Raw genomic sequence first — 16,682 nt, 5'->3', positions numbered from 1 at the left:
GATTTCTTCTGTTAACTATCCCAAGTGTTCATTAACAGAGCTATAAGAAACAAGTAGTCATAAACATGAAAAATGTAGCAGGACTAAGTAATACAAACTTTAGAATATTTTTGTCCAGGTGCCACAGCATAGGCAACTTTTTTGAATTTTTGATACTGTTCCATGTTTTTTACAAAGATATAAAAGTCAAATTTGTGACCTACTTACTATAATAGACTTTTTAGAAAATACTAAGAACAAACATAAAATGCTGAGCCTGCACTGTAAAAAAAGGTTTCATTATATCTGCTTGGTTCAGGCTAAAACAAGGTCTGGCTGGAATGCTGTCCTGTTAGCTCCTGAGAGGACAAGCATAAATCTTCAAAGGACAGAAAGCCAAGTACTATTTGCAGTCCTACAGTGCTGGAGGTGATGGAAGGGTCCTTGAAGGAGATTAGCTCAGCCTTGGAATGCAGCTGAAACATGCATCTCAAACAGATGGCAAAATCCAGGGAAGCAGCTACTATTTGGTATCAGCAGCTGTGTGTGAAATACACCCGGGTTTAAGTAGCTGAGAAGAAGCAGGAGGCTACAGCAGGCTCTACCCAACCCGGCACAACTGCACCGGATGGTTCAAAGCTCAGTTTTCCAAATTTGAGACTTTGGTTAGGAATCAGAACTCCTATGTACATGCCACTGCACAAGTGAAGTGAGTAAAGTGAGGCTCTACCCTTCTCCTCTGGCCAGCAAAGGGTCAGGTAGTGCCCTGACAACAGCCAACTGTCCCTCTGCTCCAGAATTTTTGGAAACAAAAGGTCTCTGCATTGCCCCCAGAGCTGTATGTAACATAAAGATATGAATTTCACTGCCGTAAAACGGCAAAATCCTTGTAATGGGAATGCGGAAGAATGTGAATGTTATCAGAAAATTTTTGCCACCACTGCAAAGTATGTAATTTTGGTGGAGTGTTAAAGTTCTGCTTCTACTATTTTTCAGGTTTTACTGAAAAAGAGTTGCTGAATCTCTTACAACGTAGAAGTTTGGTGGCTTTTTTGGTCTTCTAAATTTTATCCTTTGAAAACCAAAGGGAATAACACATTTCAACAGCTTCAGCAATCGCCCAGATGAAGAAGTGAAATGCATCTTCCTCAAATTTGTGGATGATACCAAATTTGGGAGAGCTGTTACTACACTAGAGGACAGGAACACCATTCAGAGGGACTTAGACATGTTGGAGAAATGAGCCAAAAAACCTAAGACAGATACAATGTCCTGTCCCTGGGAGAGTTCAATTGTCTGCAACAGAAAAGGTTGGATGCCAGTTGAAGTTGCCAGTTCTGCAATGGGAATAAAGAAGAAGAAAGAAAAAAGGAGAGACTTTGGTGTCCTGTAGGGCAAGTTGGATATGGGTCAGTGGTGAGAGCTTGCACTGATTGAAGTTAACTTTACACTATGCCAAACCAGGAGGAGTGCAGTCAGAAGAACAGAGAAGCAATTTAGCCTTTTATTAAGCACTTGTGAAACCACACCACTTTTGGGCTCACCAGCACAAAAAAACGTATTGACAAACTGGCATAAGTGCCATATAACTGGAGGAAGGCCAGTAAGACCATTATGGGGCTGCAGCACACAGCATTCAAGGAATGGGTGAAGGTGCCAGGCTCGCTCAGCCAGCCAAGGGAAGAAGGCAGGATGCATTACAATTGCAGATACCCCTTCAGCTGTCTCAAGGGGGACACAGGGATGAACAAAGCAGACATTTCTCCAAGATGCACAGCAAAAGGATTGGAGTGACAATCAAAGTTACAGAAAGAGGAAGAAAGAAATTTCACAGTGACTGGGCATTGGGGCAGGCTGTCACAGAGACTGTCTAATTCCGTTTTAGGAGATTTTCAAATTGAACTGGAGGAGGCCCAGATCAACCTGATCCAAATTTCAAGGCAGCGCTGCTTTGAGCAGAACATTGGACCAGCTGACCTCGAGAGGACACTCACCAGCTAAATTTTTCCATGATTGTATGATACTACAGTTCACATATGGAATGTCAATGCTACATAATACACTAGGGACTTACAAACAAACACATTACGAGCTGTGCAAGGTTAGAAAATAGGATTTGTGAAAGACATGACTTGAAATTTTGTTTTGTCCTGAATGGGAACAGCCTAATCCTTAATTCTGAAAAGATGTTACCCTCAGTCTTTCAGAAGCCTTCATTTAAATCATGAGGTGAAGGGTTATACACACAAAACTGAAATTATAATATTTAAAAATATCAATATAAATGGTATAAAAGCTTATTCCATAAGGGGTTTTTTCCCTTGAATTTTCAGTCAAACTGCATTGATTTCTATCTTCAAAAACCACTTAATCTATTAGTTTGAATCATATTTTTCCATTTACTGCGATATATATATATTTGGCAAACACCAAACAGAAGAAGGAGTTCACATTGGAAGGAGTTTTTAATTTATGCAGCAAGATAATTTGGACTAAGGAGACTAAGGATGCTTAAATAGTGCATCTGTCTCCATAAATCATGGCTGAGCAGGAACTTCTGAAAATCACTAGTGAAAACAATTTCTTTTACTTTGATTCTATTACCAGCAAAAGGATTTTTTGCCTTGCAACCATGAATCTGCAGTACTGTCACATTACCCTTCAGACAATTTTTATGAGGCTATTTGAAAATACAATTGAAATATATAAATTTAATTCATCTGGTGTACTGTGTGCTCTCTTAAACAAGGACCTTATTGTGCATGTAATAAGATAGTGGAATCTTTTATAATGATTTTGTGGTTAAGAAATCTGGGACTATTTTAAATTGAAGTGAGATAAGTCTTTCAATTAATATCAATACAAGGTGTTTAAGAATATTTAGGAAGATTGTATGTGTAAAGATTTTAACAGTGCACAATGGTATTTAGCTGTTGAATAGCTTGATGTTAAAGACATTTCCAATAGAAGAAATAATATTTACTAAAACCATACACCACAAAATGCAGGATGTAAGTGTCATCTAATTATTCCAAAGTTTAAATATTATGTTTACATTAGCGGTGTTCACAAAATAAACATTCAGTTTCTTTCTTATTCAGGAAATACTATAAACTAGTAGATCAATGATGCCATAATTCAATGAGTGGGCTTTTGCATATATTTTCCAAGGCAAGTACTGTAAAATGTCCATTATTCTTACCTCTGCAAAAACAGTACCTAGGAAAACATGTCTTACAAAGTAAGGGCCTTCTTAAAAATAGTGTGCAAGTAGTCCCAGAATAAATGTAACCTCTAACTAATATGATACAGTTAATAGCCACGCCTTCCTTCCCAGCTGTGCTGATAACAGAATAAGGTTGGTCTGTTTCCAACAGTGTGAACATGCTATTTCAACAATGTCAGGCAAAAGAGAGAGACTTTACTTATCCCTGAAAACTAACTTTACACCTGACTTCAAAACCAAGTAAGTCAGTTAAACGGCAAGCTTAATCAAGGCCTAGGAAAAACTGACTGAAATAAACTGTTATTTTGCATACTTTTCTAAATTTAAATTAAAACATTAAATCCCTTTGTAGTACAATTCTGCTCTTCAAGTTACCTTATAAACACAACTTAATAAACTCAACTTCTTGTGACCATTAATCAGGTCTGTATTAAACTTACCTTAGACCAGACCTCAGAAGGAAAGCAGACATACCTCTTACAAGGATGTCATTAAAACAGAAGGCTATTGACATAGTGCTATTTAGGTATGTATATGCTTGCATATGCAGCCCTCAGCGGGATGTATGCTTTGAGTCTGTTGATATTGAAACTACATGAACAAAAAATTCAACTATGATTTTGTATACTTTTTTTTAAAAAAAACCTGATCCATAAAAAGAGGCTTTAACATTTTTCCTTCATGCAGATTATTTTTCAGTTTGCTATTTCTGATTTTTCTCCTTTACTTTCATTTGCTGTTTTTTAATGTTAATTCTATTTATAAGCATCTGAATCTGTATCAACGTAGTTTTCATTCTATAGAACAATACAACTGTTCAAACTCAAAATATGGGCTGAAAAATAAAGTAATAGCCGTTCTTGCTTTCTTATCTGATTTTCCAAGATCTCTCTTTATTTTTAAGACATCTATTTCATTTGTCTCTCCAGTTTGTTGCTAGCTATTTATATTTCTGGCTTCTTAGCTGACAACACATTGTGTTTATGCATATATACAATGAGAATATATTTTCTTGGGGGGTGGGGGAATAAAATCCACATCAATTAGAATTTCTTAAATTAATGAAAACATTTATATCACTGCTATATTGTCAGCTGCACAAACTAACAAATTCCAGTATAGTTTCATACTGCACAGAGAAAAAGTGGTTATTCTTTTTTGACAAATAGCTATTTTCCTTTCCCTTATTATTCCCCATTCAATCTCGTATCTATTGAGGTTTACTGTGTATTTTTAATTGCTCAATTCAAAACTATGAAGACAATCTCATAATTGATTAATCATATTTCTAAAATACCGACGTTTGTTCAATACAAGCATACCTCTTCATGTACTCAATACAATTGTATCCATACATGCATAGACAATGGATTTTGTTATTTTCCTTTCTCGATACTTATTTTTTGATAACAGCCAAGAACTGCAAGATTTTATTCAAATTAGTCATAGGTATTACAATTAATGGCAAAAATACTGATTTTTTTTTTCCGGCTGCATTATCTATAAGAAATACATTTGCAAAAGTAACTTGCGATCTGAAATGCAAATTAAAGCAGCCAAGTCTGACAAGACAATCAGACTGCATCCTGAATTACTCTATTTGAATTTGAATTACAGTATGACCAGACCATTTAGGCTGTTAATCCCAAAAATGTTGGTTTCTTAATAGTGCCATAAAACACTACACAGATACCAAAGAGCACATTAATTGAAGCTCAGTTATAGAACTGTGCTAATATTAATAACACTGACTGTCACATCCTTGCCATTTCATCCCACTAGGGTAGGAACCAACTGAGAACCCCAAATCCAGACCTGACAGGGTTAAATTGAAATTGAAGGCAAGCATCCCTTGAACTAATTAAAATGGAAGGGAAAGGAGAGAGGGAAATATCCTGATGATCAGATTCTATAATCCCACTTGCTCTCTCAAAGGAACAGAGCAGCATCCAGGAACCCTGCAGTTTTTTTACCTCGCCCCAGATTTAAAGACTGCCCTATGCAATAACAACTGCCTAAAAATTGCTATGAATTCCTAGAAGAAACACTTCTCCTAAAAAAAACCTCCAAATACAATTTAATGCAAAATTGAAATTCATTCTATGAAAGGAGTCAAGGCACTACAAGGCAGCACCAGACTCCTGAAGGAAGACGCGAACATTTCCCATGGAAAGCCCATGGGACCGACGTCAGGCTTCCTCTGGTGCTGGGAATAGGAAACCACAGTATTCTACACACTCCTCCAACACATTCGCCTTTTTAGATGTACTGAAAAACAGAGGCCCTGCAAGGCTCCAATTAAAATTCTGAATGACTTAACAGGATTTTTTTGTGCCACACAGAAAACAGAGTGCCCTTCTTCATCACCCTTACACCGCAAAAGTCTGAAAGCTTCTACTCTTGAAGAAGAAGAATTAGGTGTTTCCTTTAAAATACCACTCAAAGGCATGGCAAAGGTGTGTTTACTGGGGCAACTTGGCATGATAGAATTTGGGGTGCATCGCTATGTGCCTTACCTCACCATTTCTTACTGAGAAAACCCTCTTTGAGAAGGTTAAATTCATTTAGAAAATTTTCTTCAGAAAAACACATACCAGAATGTATCAACCTTCTCTCCTCATTAACACTTTTTAAAATTGCCTGTACTTCATAGTCATGATTTTAGAATTCTACATTATAATACGGAACAAAATATTAAAGAAACTATGTTTGCAGAAACTAACTCCACATTGTCAGTCTTTGCAGTGGGCTTTAATTAATGAAGGAAATAATACCCCTGAGACTTGATCAACATCTAATTTCATTTAAAGCATAAATATTAACTGCATTAAAAGCTGTCATTGTCTCAGACAGAAAATTACCACCATTAAACTAATCTTACATGTTTGTAGCTTGCCCTCACCATAATTTTTCCTAAAGAATATAAGAAATAAGAGGTCATATCTGTGCAAATGCAAACTGACAAGATATTTTCTTAAGGAAACTGATGTTTCATTCTATTTAAAGTCTGTATTTCTTGACGTAAGATAAATATTATGCTTATTATAATTTTAGATTTTATTTGCATAGCTATAGTACTGCTAGTTTGTGCAGATTAACAATTAGATATATACATACATATGGAAAATATCATGGTACCAAACAGAAGTATCATTTGATTAGGACGTCCCTAAATGCACTACTGTGTACAGCACATCTTAGATTCTTTACATTTTACAAGGCTGAATAATTTGAAATATTTGGGGCACCCACTGTCAGGAAATGTCGCCTGGTTTTCTATGTTATACAAACAGCAGAGTCCGCCATCTGTGCTGAAGTCCTAGGGTTTATGAAGCGTGAAAAAAAAAGCCTGCTGTCCTAGGCCCTAACTTTTCTGCTGCTAAAGAAAAAACACAGAAAATTTGAAACTTAAAAAAGGGCAACAATCATTAAAATTGAATGACCTGGATAAAGATGCAGAAGAAGCAAAGACACTGCCTTGTTTCGGTGCAATTAGTTCCTCCAATTTAAATATAAAAGCTCTATGAGGAGTTAGTTTTGCCATCTCACAGAGGTGTTCTTGCATTGTCAAATGAGCAATGCCTGACTTGTTAGGGTCACTGGGAGTACAGTTGAGCAAGTAGGGAAGGGAAAGTCTATTTCTTTAATCTGTTGAGAAACTTCATCCTGGAAAGAATTGGTTGGCTCATTTCCATTTGGTGGGACCTAAAGCTTTGGACTGGGTTGGGTAAGCCATAGAGTCAAGGTTCATCTTTGCTGTAAGGAGGAAAAAGTGGAAATGGTGGCCCATTGTAGCAATCAGCACTGAAGAAAGATGTTACTGCCAAAGATTGCTTTGGTATTTATGGGCACATACAGCAATATACTAATACCTGCTATAAGCTGAAATAAACAGCATTCCTTAATGAACTTACCAGCCTGCGGATCTCTCTCTCACATTCCCGCTTTATTCTATGGATCTCATCCTGGTGGGACTGATAAGCCGTGCGCAGGTCCGCAGCCTTCATTTTATCCGCCTGCATAATGTTGTTCAAAGCTTCTTCAAGCTGCTTTTTGCCAGATTTCAGCTCCAAGATCTCTTGTTGCAACTTCATTCGTTCACTGTCGAACGCCTTGCGAGCCTCCTCCTTTGCTTCGCTCAGCAGCGCCGTCTTCACTTTGTCAGCCGCCCCGTCCCGCAGGACATTGACTGTTGACTGCAAACGCTGAATTTCACCATCTTTGATTTTCACCATTCTTGCCACCTCCTGCTCGTGCTGCCGGATCAGTAGCTCTCTGACACTCTGAAGTTCTTTCATTTTCTCCTCGTGGAGCTTGGCTTTCAGTTCAGAAACATAGGCAGTGTGCTTGTGCTGCTCCTGCTCCCTTTCTTGTTTAACCTCTTGGATTTTTTCTCTCAGTTTTCCCACCTGGAACAACAAAAAAATACTTTTTAACTAGCACTGCCACTCTTTTAAAAGTCACCAAGGAAGCTTTTTCTGAAAGGTTATTAAAAACCTATCCTCAATATTCAAAAACAAAGACTGCACATCTTACACCTCTCTATCCCATAAATAGCTAGAGAACCAGGACTGGGAAAAGGCCATGTGCATCCATGTTCAGGAATATGCTAGGGGAATGTGCAACTGGCAATGAGTTCTCACAGTTTTAGGAATAAAACAAAACTGAGCAACATACAATCTAGTTTTCTCCTTATTTCCTGCACCAATCACCCCAGACTACTCTCACCCATAATCCCTCTATTGCGCTCTGTAAGTAGATGGAAAATGAATGAAACACAGAGAAAAGAGTTGGTGTTTATGCTGGAAATACTTTTATTTTGTATTTCTTAATTTCTTAGCTTTTTTAATGGGAAAGTCAATTATTAGATAAGTGAAAAGAATTGGTCTTCTGAAAAATCAAGTCTACTCAATGGACCTCAAACCTCACTCCAAAACTGAGACTAATCATGTCCCCAGATATTTCAAAAAATATAGGCCAGTGACTCCAAGGGCTAGGGAGGAAGTAGGAGAAAAATCTTATAGCCTCATATAGTAATACCCACTGTGATGCAACCTCATTATAAAATGATGCTCAGAAGGCTGCATGGAAAGCAATGCTCCTTTCAAGAGGGATTAAATTTTAAATTAGAAGAAAATAAATAAATAAAAGAAGTTCACTGGTCTATTGCAGTATACCAGAAAGGTTATAATATATTTCATCAGGCATAGTATCAGTAACATCTCTCTACCATCCCTATCACAGTGACTGGCCAAAACGTGGGCCCCATACATGTATTTCTCGTCTAGCAAAATCAGAGGCAGAGGTTTCAAAGACTTGTGTTTTAACCTTGACTGGCAATACAAACATACATACCAAACACTGATTCAGGGTAAAAAGAAGCTACTGAGCAGCAGGATGTTAGTCAATGTCACATCTGCTTGTACCTATGTGGGATCTGTAGTCATGTCATGCATTTAATTTACACTAAACTAAGCCAAAATTGCAACTTGCCTCAGATAGTGCAGAAAGGATGGGAGATTTCTATTAATATTCAGATGATCATTTACTGTGAAAGTTTAATATAAAACAAATAATATTTTGCATGGTTCTGGATTATACAACTAAAACAAAAGTAAAGGGTTTATTAAACACGAAAGGCCCAGAAACCTGTGTTGTTTATTGAGAGCTAAACAGGTACTTTTATGGGCTTGCTTTAGGAAAAATGGGACATCTTAACTCAAAAGTCTCAGATAAAACATATTCAGTGAATCCAAGATTACTACTTAGTCTAAGAGTGACCATAAAATGAGTCCAACGTGTTACTCTTCAAATGCACCACACCGACTGCAGAATTTCCAGAGTCTGAACTAATGTGTTGGATTTGTGTGGCAAGGTTTTGGTTACAGGGCTGCAGGGATGGCCTCTGTGAGGAGTTGCCAGACCTTTCCCCCCTTTTGAGAGAGTCAATGCCGTCTGGCTCCAAGATGGACCCGCTGGCCAAGGCCAAGCCAATCAGCAACAGTGGTAGCGCCTCTGGAATAACACAGTTAAGAGGAAAAAAACCTGCGCAACTGCGGCTGGAGAGAGGAGAGAGAATATGTGAGAGGCACAGCTCTGCAGACACCAAGGTCAGGGCAGAGGGAGGGGGAGGAGGTGCTCCAGGCACCCTGTAGCCCATGGTGCAGATCATGGCGAGTCAGCTGTGTCCCTGAAGCCTGTGGATGTCCACAGAGATCCACCTGCAATCCCCTGGAGGATATCATACTGGAGCAGGTGGATGTGCCCAAAGGAGGCTGAGACCTCGTGGGAAGCCCATGCTGGAGCAAGCTCCTGGCAGGACCTGGGGACCCATGGAGAGAGGAGCCCACACTAGAGTAGGTTTGTTGGCAGGACTTGTGTCCCATGAGATCACTCCCCTCCCTATGGGAGGGACCATGCTGGAGCAGTTTGTGAAGAACTACAGCCCCTGGGAAGGACTCACCTAGGAGAAGTTCATGGAGGACTGTCTCCCGTGGGAGGGACTCCATGCTGGAGCACGGAAAGAGTGTGAGCAGTCCTCACCTGAGCAGGAAGGAGTGGCAGACATTGTATGATGAACTGACCACAGCCTCCATTCCTTGTCCCCCTGCACCACTGGCTGGGAGAAGGTAAAGAATTTGTGACTAAAGTTGAGCCCAGAAAGAAGGAAGGGGTGTGGGGAAGGTGATTTAGATTTATATATAGTTTCATCTCTCACTACCTCACTCTGGTTTTTTTTGGAAATAAATTAAATTAATCTTCTCCAAGTCAAGTTTCTTTTGCCTTGTTAGTAATCTCTCGCTGTCCTTATCTCAACCCACGAGCCTTTCATTCTATTTTCTCTCCCCTGCCCAGATGAGAAGGGCAGGCATAGAGCAGCTTTGGTGGGCGCCTGGTGCCCAGCCAGGATCAACCCACCACAAATTGACCTGAAGTCGTCAGACAGCAGGGACAGCAGACTTTCCCTGCGCAGAAGGTGTTATTTTGAACAGCAACTTTGAGAATTAACCAACTCTAACTTACCCTTGATTAAAAAAAAAAAATATACACAAACACACACACACACATATATATATGTATATATAAACCAAAAAAAGGAAATAGACTGGAGCAGGAGCAAAAGGAAAGGTATCTACATTTTTATGAAAGTAAGCTAGATACAGCGTGGACTAAACATGAGCTGGAAGAGCACTATAATTACATCTGTGGAAAAGGTAACAGCTCTGAAACAGATATTGTCAGAAGCAGATTTTATTGCACAGATATTGTTACTCTATTCCAAGATGATTCTGATTACATATCTTTAAGAGAGATAGAGGTGGGGGGGGGGTTCCCAAAACGGTAAGTCTGGTGTCTGGCTATTGGAAATTATCTGCACAATGTATCCATGTGTTATCTCTTCTGGTTCCAAGCCTACAGTGGATAGCACTGATTTTCAGTGCTTGCATTAGGGTACTCAGTTCCACAGGAGAATCCCTGACAAGGAGGTTAGAATAGATGATCTTTAAAGGTCCCTTCCAAGCCAAACTATTCCATGATGCTATAACAAAGCTAAGTCACTTATTTTGCCATCAGAAGTGGATGAGTTTATAGATAAATTTGCAAATGAAACAACACTCATTATTTACTTACTGCCTTACTGATGAGCAAAGAAAATTGAAATGAAACTGAGCCATGAAACCTACTAATGACAACACGGGGAAACAAACTGTATAATGGCATATATAAACATGGTTAATATACCTCCAGAACTACAGTAATTTCAAATTAGTCGTACTGTACACAAAGCATGCGACTGAAAGGCAGTTTTCAATACAACACATTCACGAGTGTAACTTCCTAAAAACATTTTTAACATATGAGAAATGTATTTTGAAAATTTGGAGGAGCACTGAGTTAAACAAAATGGCATATTTGCTCCATTTTTCTTATCTTTTACTGAATGAAGGCAATATCTATACGCATTATTGCTGTCTGTGAGAACACATAATAAACCACTCAGAATAAGAGAGTATTATCATATATCACTACTAATTTTACCTAAAAGCTTCAGCAAGAGCAATCTAAACAAGAAGAATTGGAATCCTTCTAAGAACCTTCAATTTTTACCCAGCATCTTAAATACTTATCACACCTCATGACCCAGAAAAAAAGATGCATCCTTATTCTGAAGGTCTTTAAAAAGTCTTTTCTTGTTACTGCTTCTTATCAGAGAAGATGGAAAGTTACATCTGTCTGTTAGATCCTCCCTGAAAACCATAAGTTGTCCTTACCGTTTTGCTCCATCCCTCTCTCCTGCAAACTATGCAGTTCTGTACATGTCTGGCTTCCAGAGCAGCTGACTGAATGAAAATAGCAGTGTGGCATTTTCTCATATGCCTAAGTTTCAGTTTCAAAATGAACTTAAATTTTAAAGCAATTTCTCTTTTTTTTTTTAATTTCCAGCACTCTTTCTTTTTCTTTTTTTATTTTTTTAATGAAGAAAAGTATTTTATCCAAGAAATTAAGTCAGTAAGGAAACAAAGTTAGGTAGGATATCATGGCACCAATAAACCAGCTATTTTCTACTTTTCTAAATTAAATCTTTAATAATTAGTGCACATTGATACAATGCTGTTGCCATAGCAGAAGCTAACTTCTTCAAAAAATAATGTTAAACATCATTGCTTCTTCTTTCTTATGTCTGAAAAGTGCCTGAAAGTAGGATTTTCTTTAAAACAATATGATTATATTTTCATAGGATATTTGAATGTGGTATTGTTTTCTATGACAAGGTGCTTTGTGAACTTGAGACAGAAAAATAACAGTTCAGCTATAAGACTGGAGTCAATGGCATAATTTTAAAATTATGCATTTCTAAAAGAATATTCTCTATTAAATCATATGTGTTTCTGAGTGCTACCGAACCATTTCCCCAATAAAAATGGATAAGATTACCTCATTTTTTTTCTCTTGGATTTAAATGCAATTTTTTTTTATTTGTGGCACAACAGTCAATCACATGAGGAATACTCTCCACACTGCTTTTTGGCCGGAACTGCAAACTTGTGTGTAAAAGAAAAGAAGGTCATTGGAAGTAGTGGTAGCATGGATTCACCAAGGGAAGATCATGCTTGACCAATGTGATAGCCCTCTGATGGTCTGGAAGGGTGAGTCGACCAGGGGAGAGTAGTGAATGTTGTCTACCTTGACTTCAGCAAGGCTTGTGACTCTGTCTTTCATAACATCCTTTTGGGTAAGCTTGGGAAATGTGGGTTAGATGAAAGGACAGTGAGGTGGACCAAGAACTCACTGAATTGTAGAGCTCAGAGGGTCATGATCAGCAGATTAGAATCCAGTTGCAGGCCTGTAGTCAGTGCATTGTCCAGGGAAAAGGAGGATGGGTTGAATCTTATTCAACTTGCTTGTCAATGACCTGGACAAAGTGATAGAATGTGCCCTCAGTAAGTCTGCTGATGATACAAAACTGTGGAGGGCGGCTGATACACCTGAAGGCTGTGCTGCCATTCAGGGGGATCTTGATAGGCTGGAGAGTTCCGCGGAGAGAAACCTAAAGAGGTTCAACAAGGGTGAGTGTAGGGTCCTGCACCTGTGGAGGAATAAACCCAAGTACTGGTATAGGTTGGGGGCTGACTTGCTGGAGAGCAGCTCTGAAAGAAGGACTTGGGAGTCTGGGTGGATGCCAAGTTGACTATGAGCTGCCAGTGCGCCCTAGTGGCCAGGAGGACCAATGGTATCCCGGAGTGCATAAGGAAAAGTGTGGCAAGCCGGTTGAAGGAGGTGGCTGTAACGAGGCCACATCTGGAGTAGTGTGCTCATTTCTGGCCTCCACAGTTCAAGAACGACAAGGAGCTACTAGAGAGGGCCCAGCAAGGAGCCACAAAGATGACTGAAGTACTGGAGCATCTCTTTTATGAGGAGAGACCATGGGAACTGGTCCTGTTTAGTCTAGAGAAGAGAGGGGATCTCATCAATAGACACAAATATGTCAAAGATGGCTGTTAAGAGGATGGTGACAGACTCTTTTCAGTGATACTCAGCGATAGGACGAGGAACAGTGGCCATAAACTAAAACACAAGAAGTGCTGCCTCAATATGAGGAAGAACTTCTTTACACTGAGGGTGGCAGAGCCCTGGAACAGGCTCCCACGGAGGCTGTGGAGTCTCCCTCTCAGAAGACATTCAAAACCATCCTGGACATCTTCCTGTGTAAGCTGCTCTAGGTGACCCTGCCTTGGCAGGGGGATGGACTGGATGATCTCCAGAAGTTTCTTTCAACCTTAACAATTCTGTGATTCTGTGAACTCATGTTATGGTAGGCGATTTATTGCCAACTGTCACAAAGGTAAGTTATTAGGAGTGAGGCCAACAGGCAAAGATGCTACTGTTTATTTTAAAAAAAATACGCAAGAGCAACTTTCTTTCAAAAAGAACAAAAGCCTGAGTGCTCTGCTTTTTCTAAAACATATGTAATTTCTACTCCTGTTCAATCACACTTCTAGTGTAATCTAGTGTTCAGCTAGCAGCCTTTCTATTACAATTTAAGCATGCACTGGATCATGCCATTAAAATTAGTCACTTAGGTAAGACTTCTGTGATGTGAGCAACAAAAGATGTCACTACGAAAAAGGCAGATCTAACACCAGTCCCGGTTTTATCAACACAACAGACAAATATTGAGGGGGGACAGCAACATATTTGTAATAGCAACCCAAGATACAAGACATTTGTCATGATTTGCAGAGTTCAGCCTAGATTCTTAGCTTCTTCAGCAACTAAGAACAAAATCTTGAAGTTTTCTGTTTGGTTGAGTTTGGGTTTGTTTGTGTTTCCTGACAAAGTTCTCTATTTGCCTACCTATATTCAATCCCCCCAGTTTGTTCCTCATGGATTTCAAGAAGAAATACACAAATTATCCAGCACAATGAAAATGACATGCTAGGAAGAAAAATCATCCATGATGTCTGAGGACCCTCTGCTATTTAAATTACACTAAAGAGATTTCCCTTTCAAATACTTGCAAGCTTCAAGGGAAAGGAAAAAAAGGTACATGTTTACCTTTTAAAAATATTCATGTATCAAAACTAGCTTTTCAAAAATTAATTAAACTGTACTTAGATAGCTTGTGCCTGGATTTAGGAATATAGAATCATAGAATAGCTGAGGTTGCAGAGAATCTCCAGAGGTCATCTGGTCAAAGCAGGGTCAACCAGAGCAAGATGGTCTAGGCAATGTCCGGTCAGACACAACTCCATCATATCAGACATTGTTTTAATAGAATTTGTACTCACTGTTCAGTTATGTGGTTTAACCCCAACTAGCAACTGAGCAGCACACAGCTGCTCTCTCACTCTGCCCTGCTCTGGTGAGGTGAGGGAGAATTGGTAGGATGAAAGTGGTTTGAGGTAAGAACAGTTAAAGAATTAGAGAGAAAAAACTAATACTAGATGCAAAATATAATAAAAACATTGTAAGAGAAAAAAATAGAGAGGGAAATAAAGCCCAAAAAAGATCAGTGATGCAAATGAAAACATCATCCCCAGCTTCCTCTCTGGTGGAGAGGGGTGAGAAGCAGAAAAGCCCTCAACCCTGTGTAAGCTCTGCTCAGCAATAACTAAAACATTACTGTGTTATCAGCACTGTTCAGCACAAATCCAAACCACAGCTCCATACAAGCTACCATGAAGAAAATTAAATCTATCTCAACTAAAACCAGAACACTCATAATTTGATAAGATACATTAATTTTAAAGGTTCTACTACAGTTGTGAGTAGAATTGCACCAACAAACTTTTTTAGGATCTCTTCCACTGTGTTTTCTGTCAACTTCTTCTAACAAAATTCCAGCTAAACTAATGATAATCATTACTTAACATCTATTTAGTAATGTCTCACTTCTCTTGACTATCTGTTTTACCTGGGTTAGAAATTGCACTATCATGGCTAGCATATTCCCTCATTTAATTATTTCTAATTCTGGTTGAAGTAATGCTGCTACATCTATTCCTAATAACTTTGTTACTTACTGTCCAATGTTTTTCAGATGTCCAAAATTCTCTTGTTTTAGTGATTTTTTTTTAAGTATTCAGAATTTACATTTATATATCAAGTGTAGAGAATAGCTGAATTCAAATGCCCTTCAACCGCTGTCAGGAAATGACCTACCCAAAGGGATGCACCTCCTCTGAATCCCACTCAGTAGTGACTTGATTCACCAACACTTCACCCATTTCCCTGCTCCAAGAAGGTTGCCATATTTCACTCCCAAACATAATACCATAGTTTCTCCTTGCTATTCAGTACAGTCCTTATAGTTCAGCAAGTTAACTGGTTCCTTTCTTAATCCATACATAGCTTATGGGAATAACAATTTATATATATATATATATATATTCAGAATGTCTGGATACTCAAATCAACAGCTGCATTTAGAGTTTTTCCATCCTTACTGCCCATAACTCTTTCCCATATTACTTTTGTAATCCCCAGTAAATAAAACTGTCTTGATTGTATGACATGCTCTCTTTTTTTTTAAATTTCCTGCATTGAAAACATATTCAACATCCAACATCAAAGCTCAAAAACCCCAAAGGAATCTGGGAAAAGCATGAGGTTTATGAAAACAATCTAGGCAATTGTGAGGTGATATAGTGGCAACTGAGTTGAAACATCTCATTCATCCTAATTTCCAGATGTTGTGATCTCAAGTATAAAGGTACAGTCACAAGCAGAAAATGGTTATTTAAAAGCAATAACTAAACTGGGTGAAGATGGAATAATAGTGACAGCAAACACTACAACACCTTGCTGTCAAGAGCAGAGTATTACTTGGAGTATGAGAAAACTACCTTCTAATTTATGCTAACTATCTCAGTAGGAATAGGTACTTTGCAATACATTTTCCTAAATATTCATGTATCTCAGTACAAGCATTTAAAAAACCCACTGAGCTGACTGCTAAGACCATGCTCACTCACTGCAGCTCTTTGTGCTCACTGTACCAGATTTTAGGATTCAGTCACCGCAAGTCCTGTCTCCACTTATGTTGAAATAAGTATAATGTTTGTGTTTCGGTCAACTGTCTTGGTTACTCAATACCCAAATTTTGGATGTCTTCCAACCAAGTTTTTTCAGTAGCCAAGCAAGGGCAGTATGTGAACCCCTGTTCAGTTCATGCATTTCTTTCTCCAGCATCTCCATAGGTGGCAGCAAACCTACAGTCCAGGAGGACATGCTATCTATCAACAGGTTGCCCAAAGCTATAAAACAAGTGTTCCCAAAACAAGAGGCAGTACATAGGAACTAAAGCAGGGCCACAGCTTTTTCTTCACCCATTTGTAAATGAACCCAGCTACTCATATGTCTGATGCCCAAAACACCACCAAGCAAGACCCACGACGATGCGCTTTCAAAGACCTGCAAACACATCAGTTTTCGATCAGGTATTGCATAAGCATGCAGGAAAACAACTTTAGAG

The 16,682-nt window shown here is 38.8% G+C and overlaps 1 protein-coding gene across 7 annotated transcripts in view; it reads right to left on the bottom strand.

The window, feature by feature from the left end:
- The window catches only part of JAKMIP1 (janus kinase and microtubule interacting protein 1), a 162,408-nt gene that overhangs the window by 70,927 nt on the left and 74,799 nt on the right, over nucleotides 1-16,682 (bottom strand). For all 7 annotated transcript variants that reach the window (XM_027686781.1, XM_027686779.1, XM_027686780.1 and 4 more), the window contains one exon: nucleotides 7,120-7,614. In XM_027686781.1, the coding sequence (XP_027542582.1) occupies nucleotides 7,120-7,614 (495 nt within the window). The remainder of the gene's footprint in view (nucleotides 1-7,119; nucleotides 7,615-16,682) is intronic.

Source organism: Neopelma chrysocephalum, unplaced genomic scaffold (genome assembly GCF_003984885.1).
Source record: "Neopelma chrysocephalum unplaced genomic scaffold, ASM398488v2 Primary Assembly neopelma1_71, whole genome shotgun sequence".
NCBI classification, from domain to species: domain Eukaryota; kingdom Metazoa; phylum Chordata; class Aves; order Passeriformes; family Pipridae; genus Neopelma; species Neopelma chrysocephalum.
This window is presented reverse-complemented; position numbering and strand designations above follow the sequence as displayed.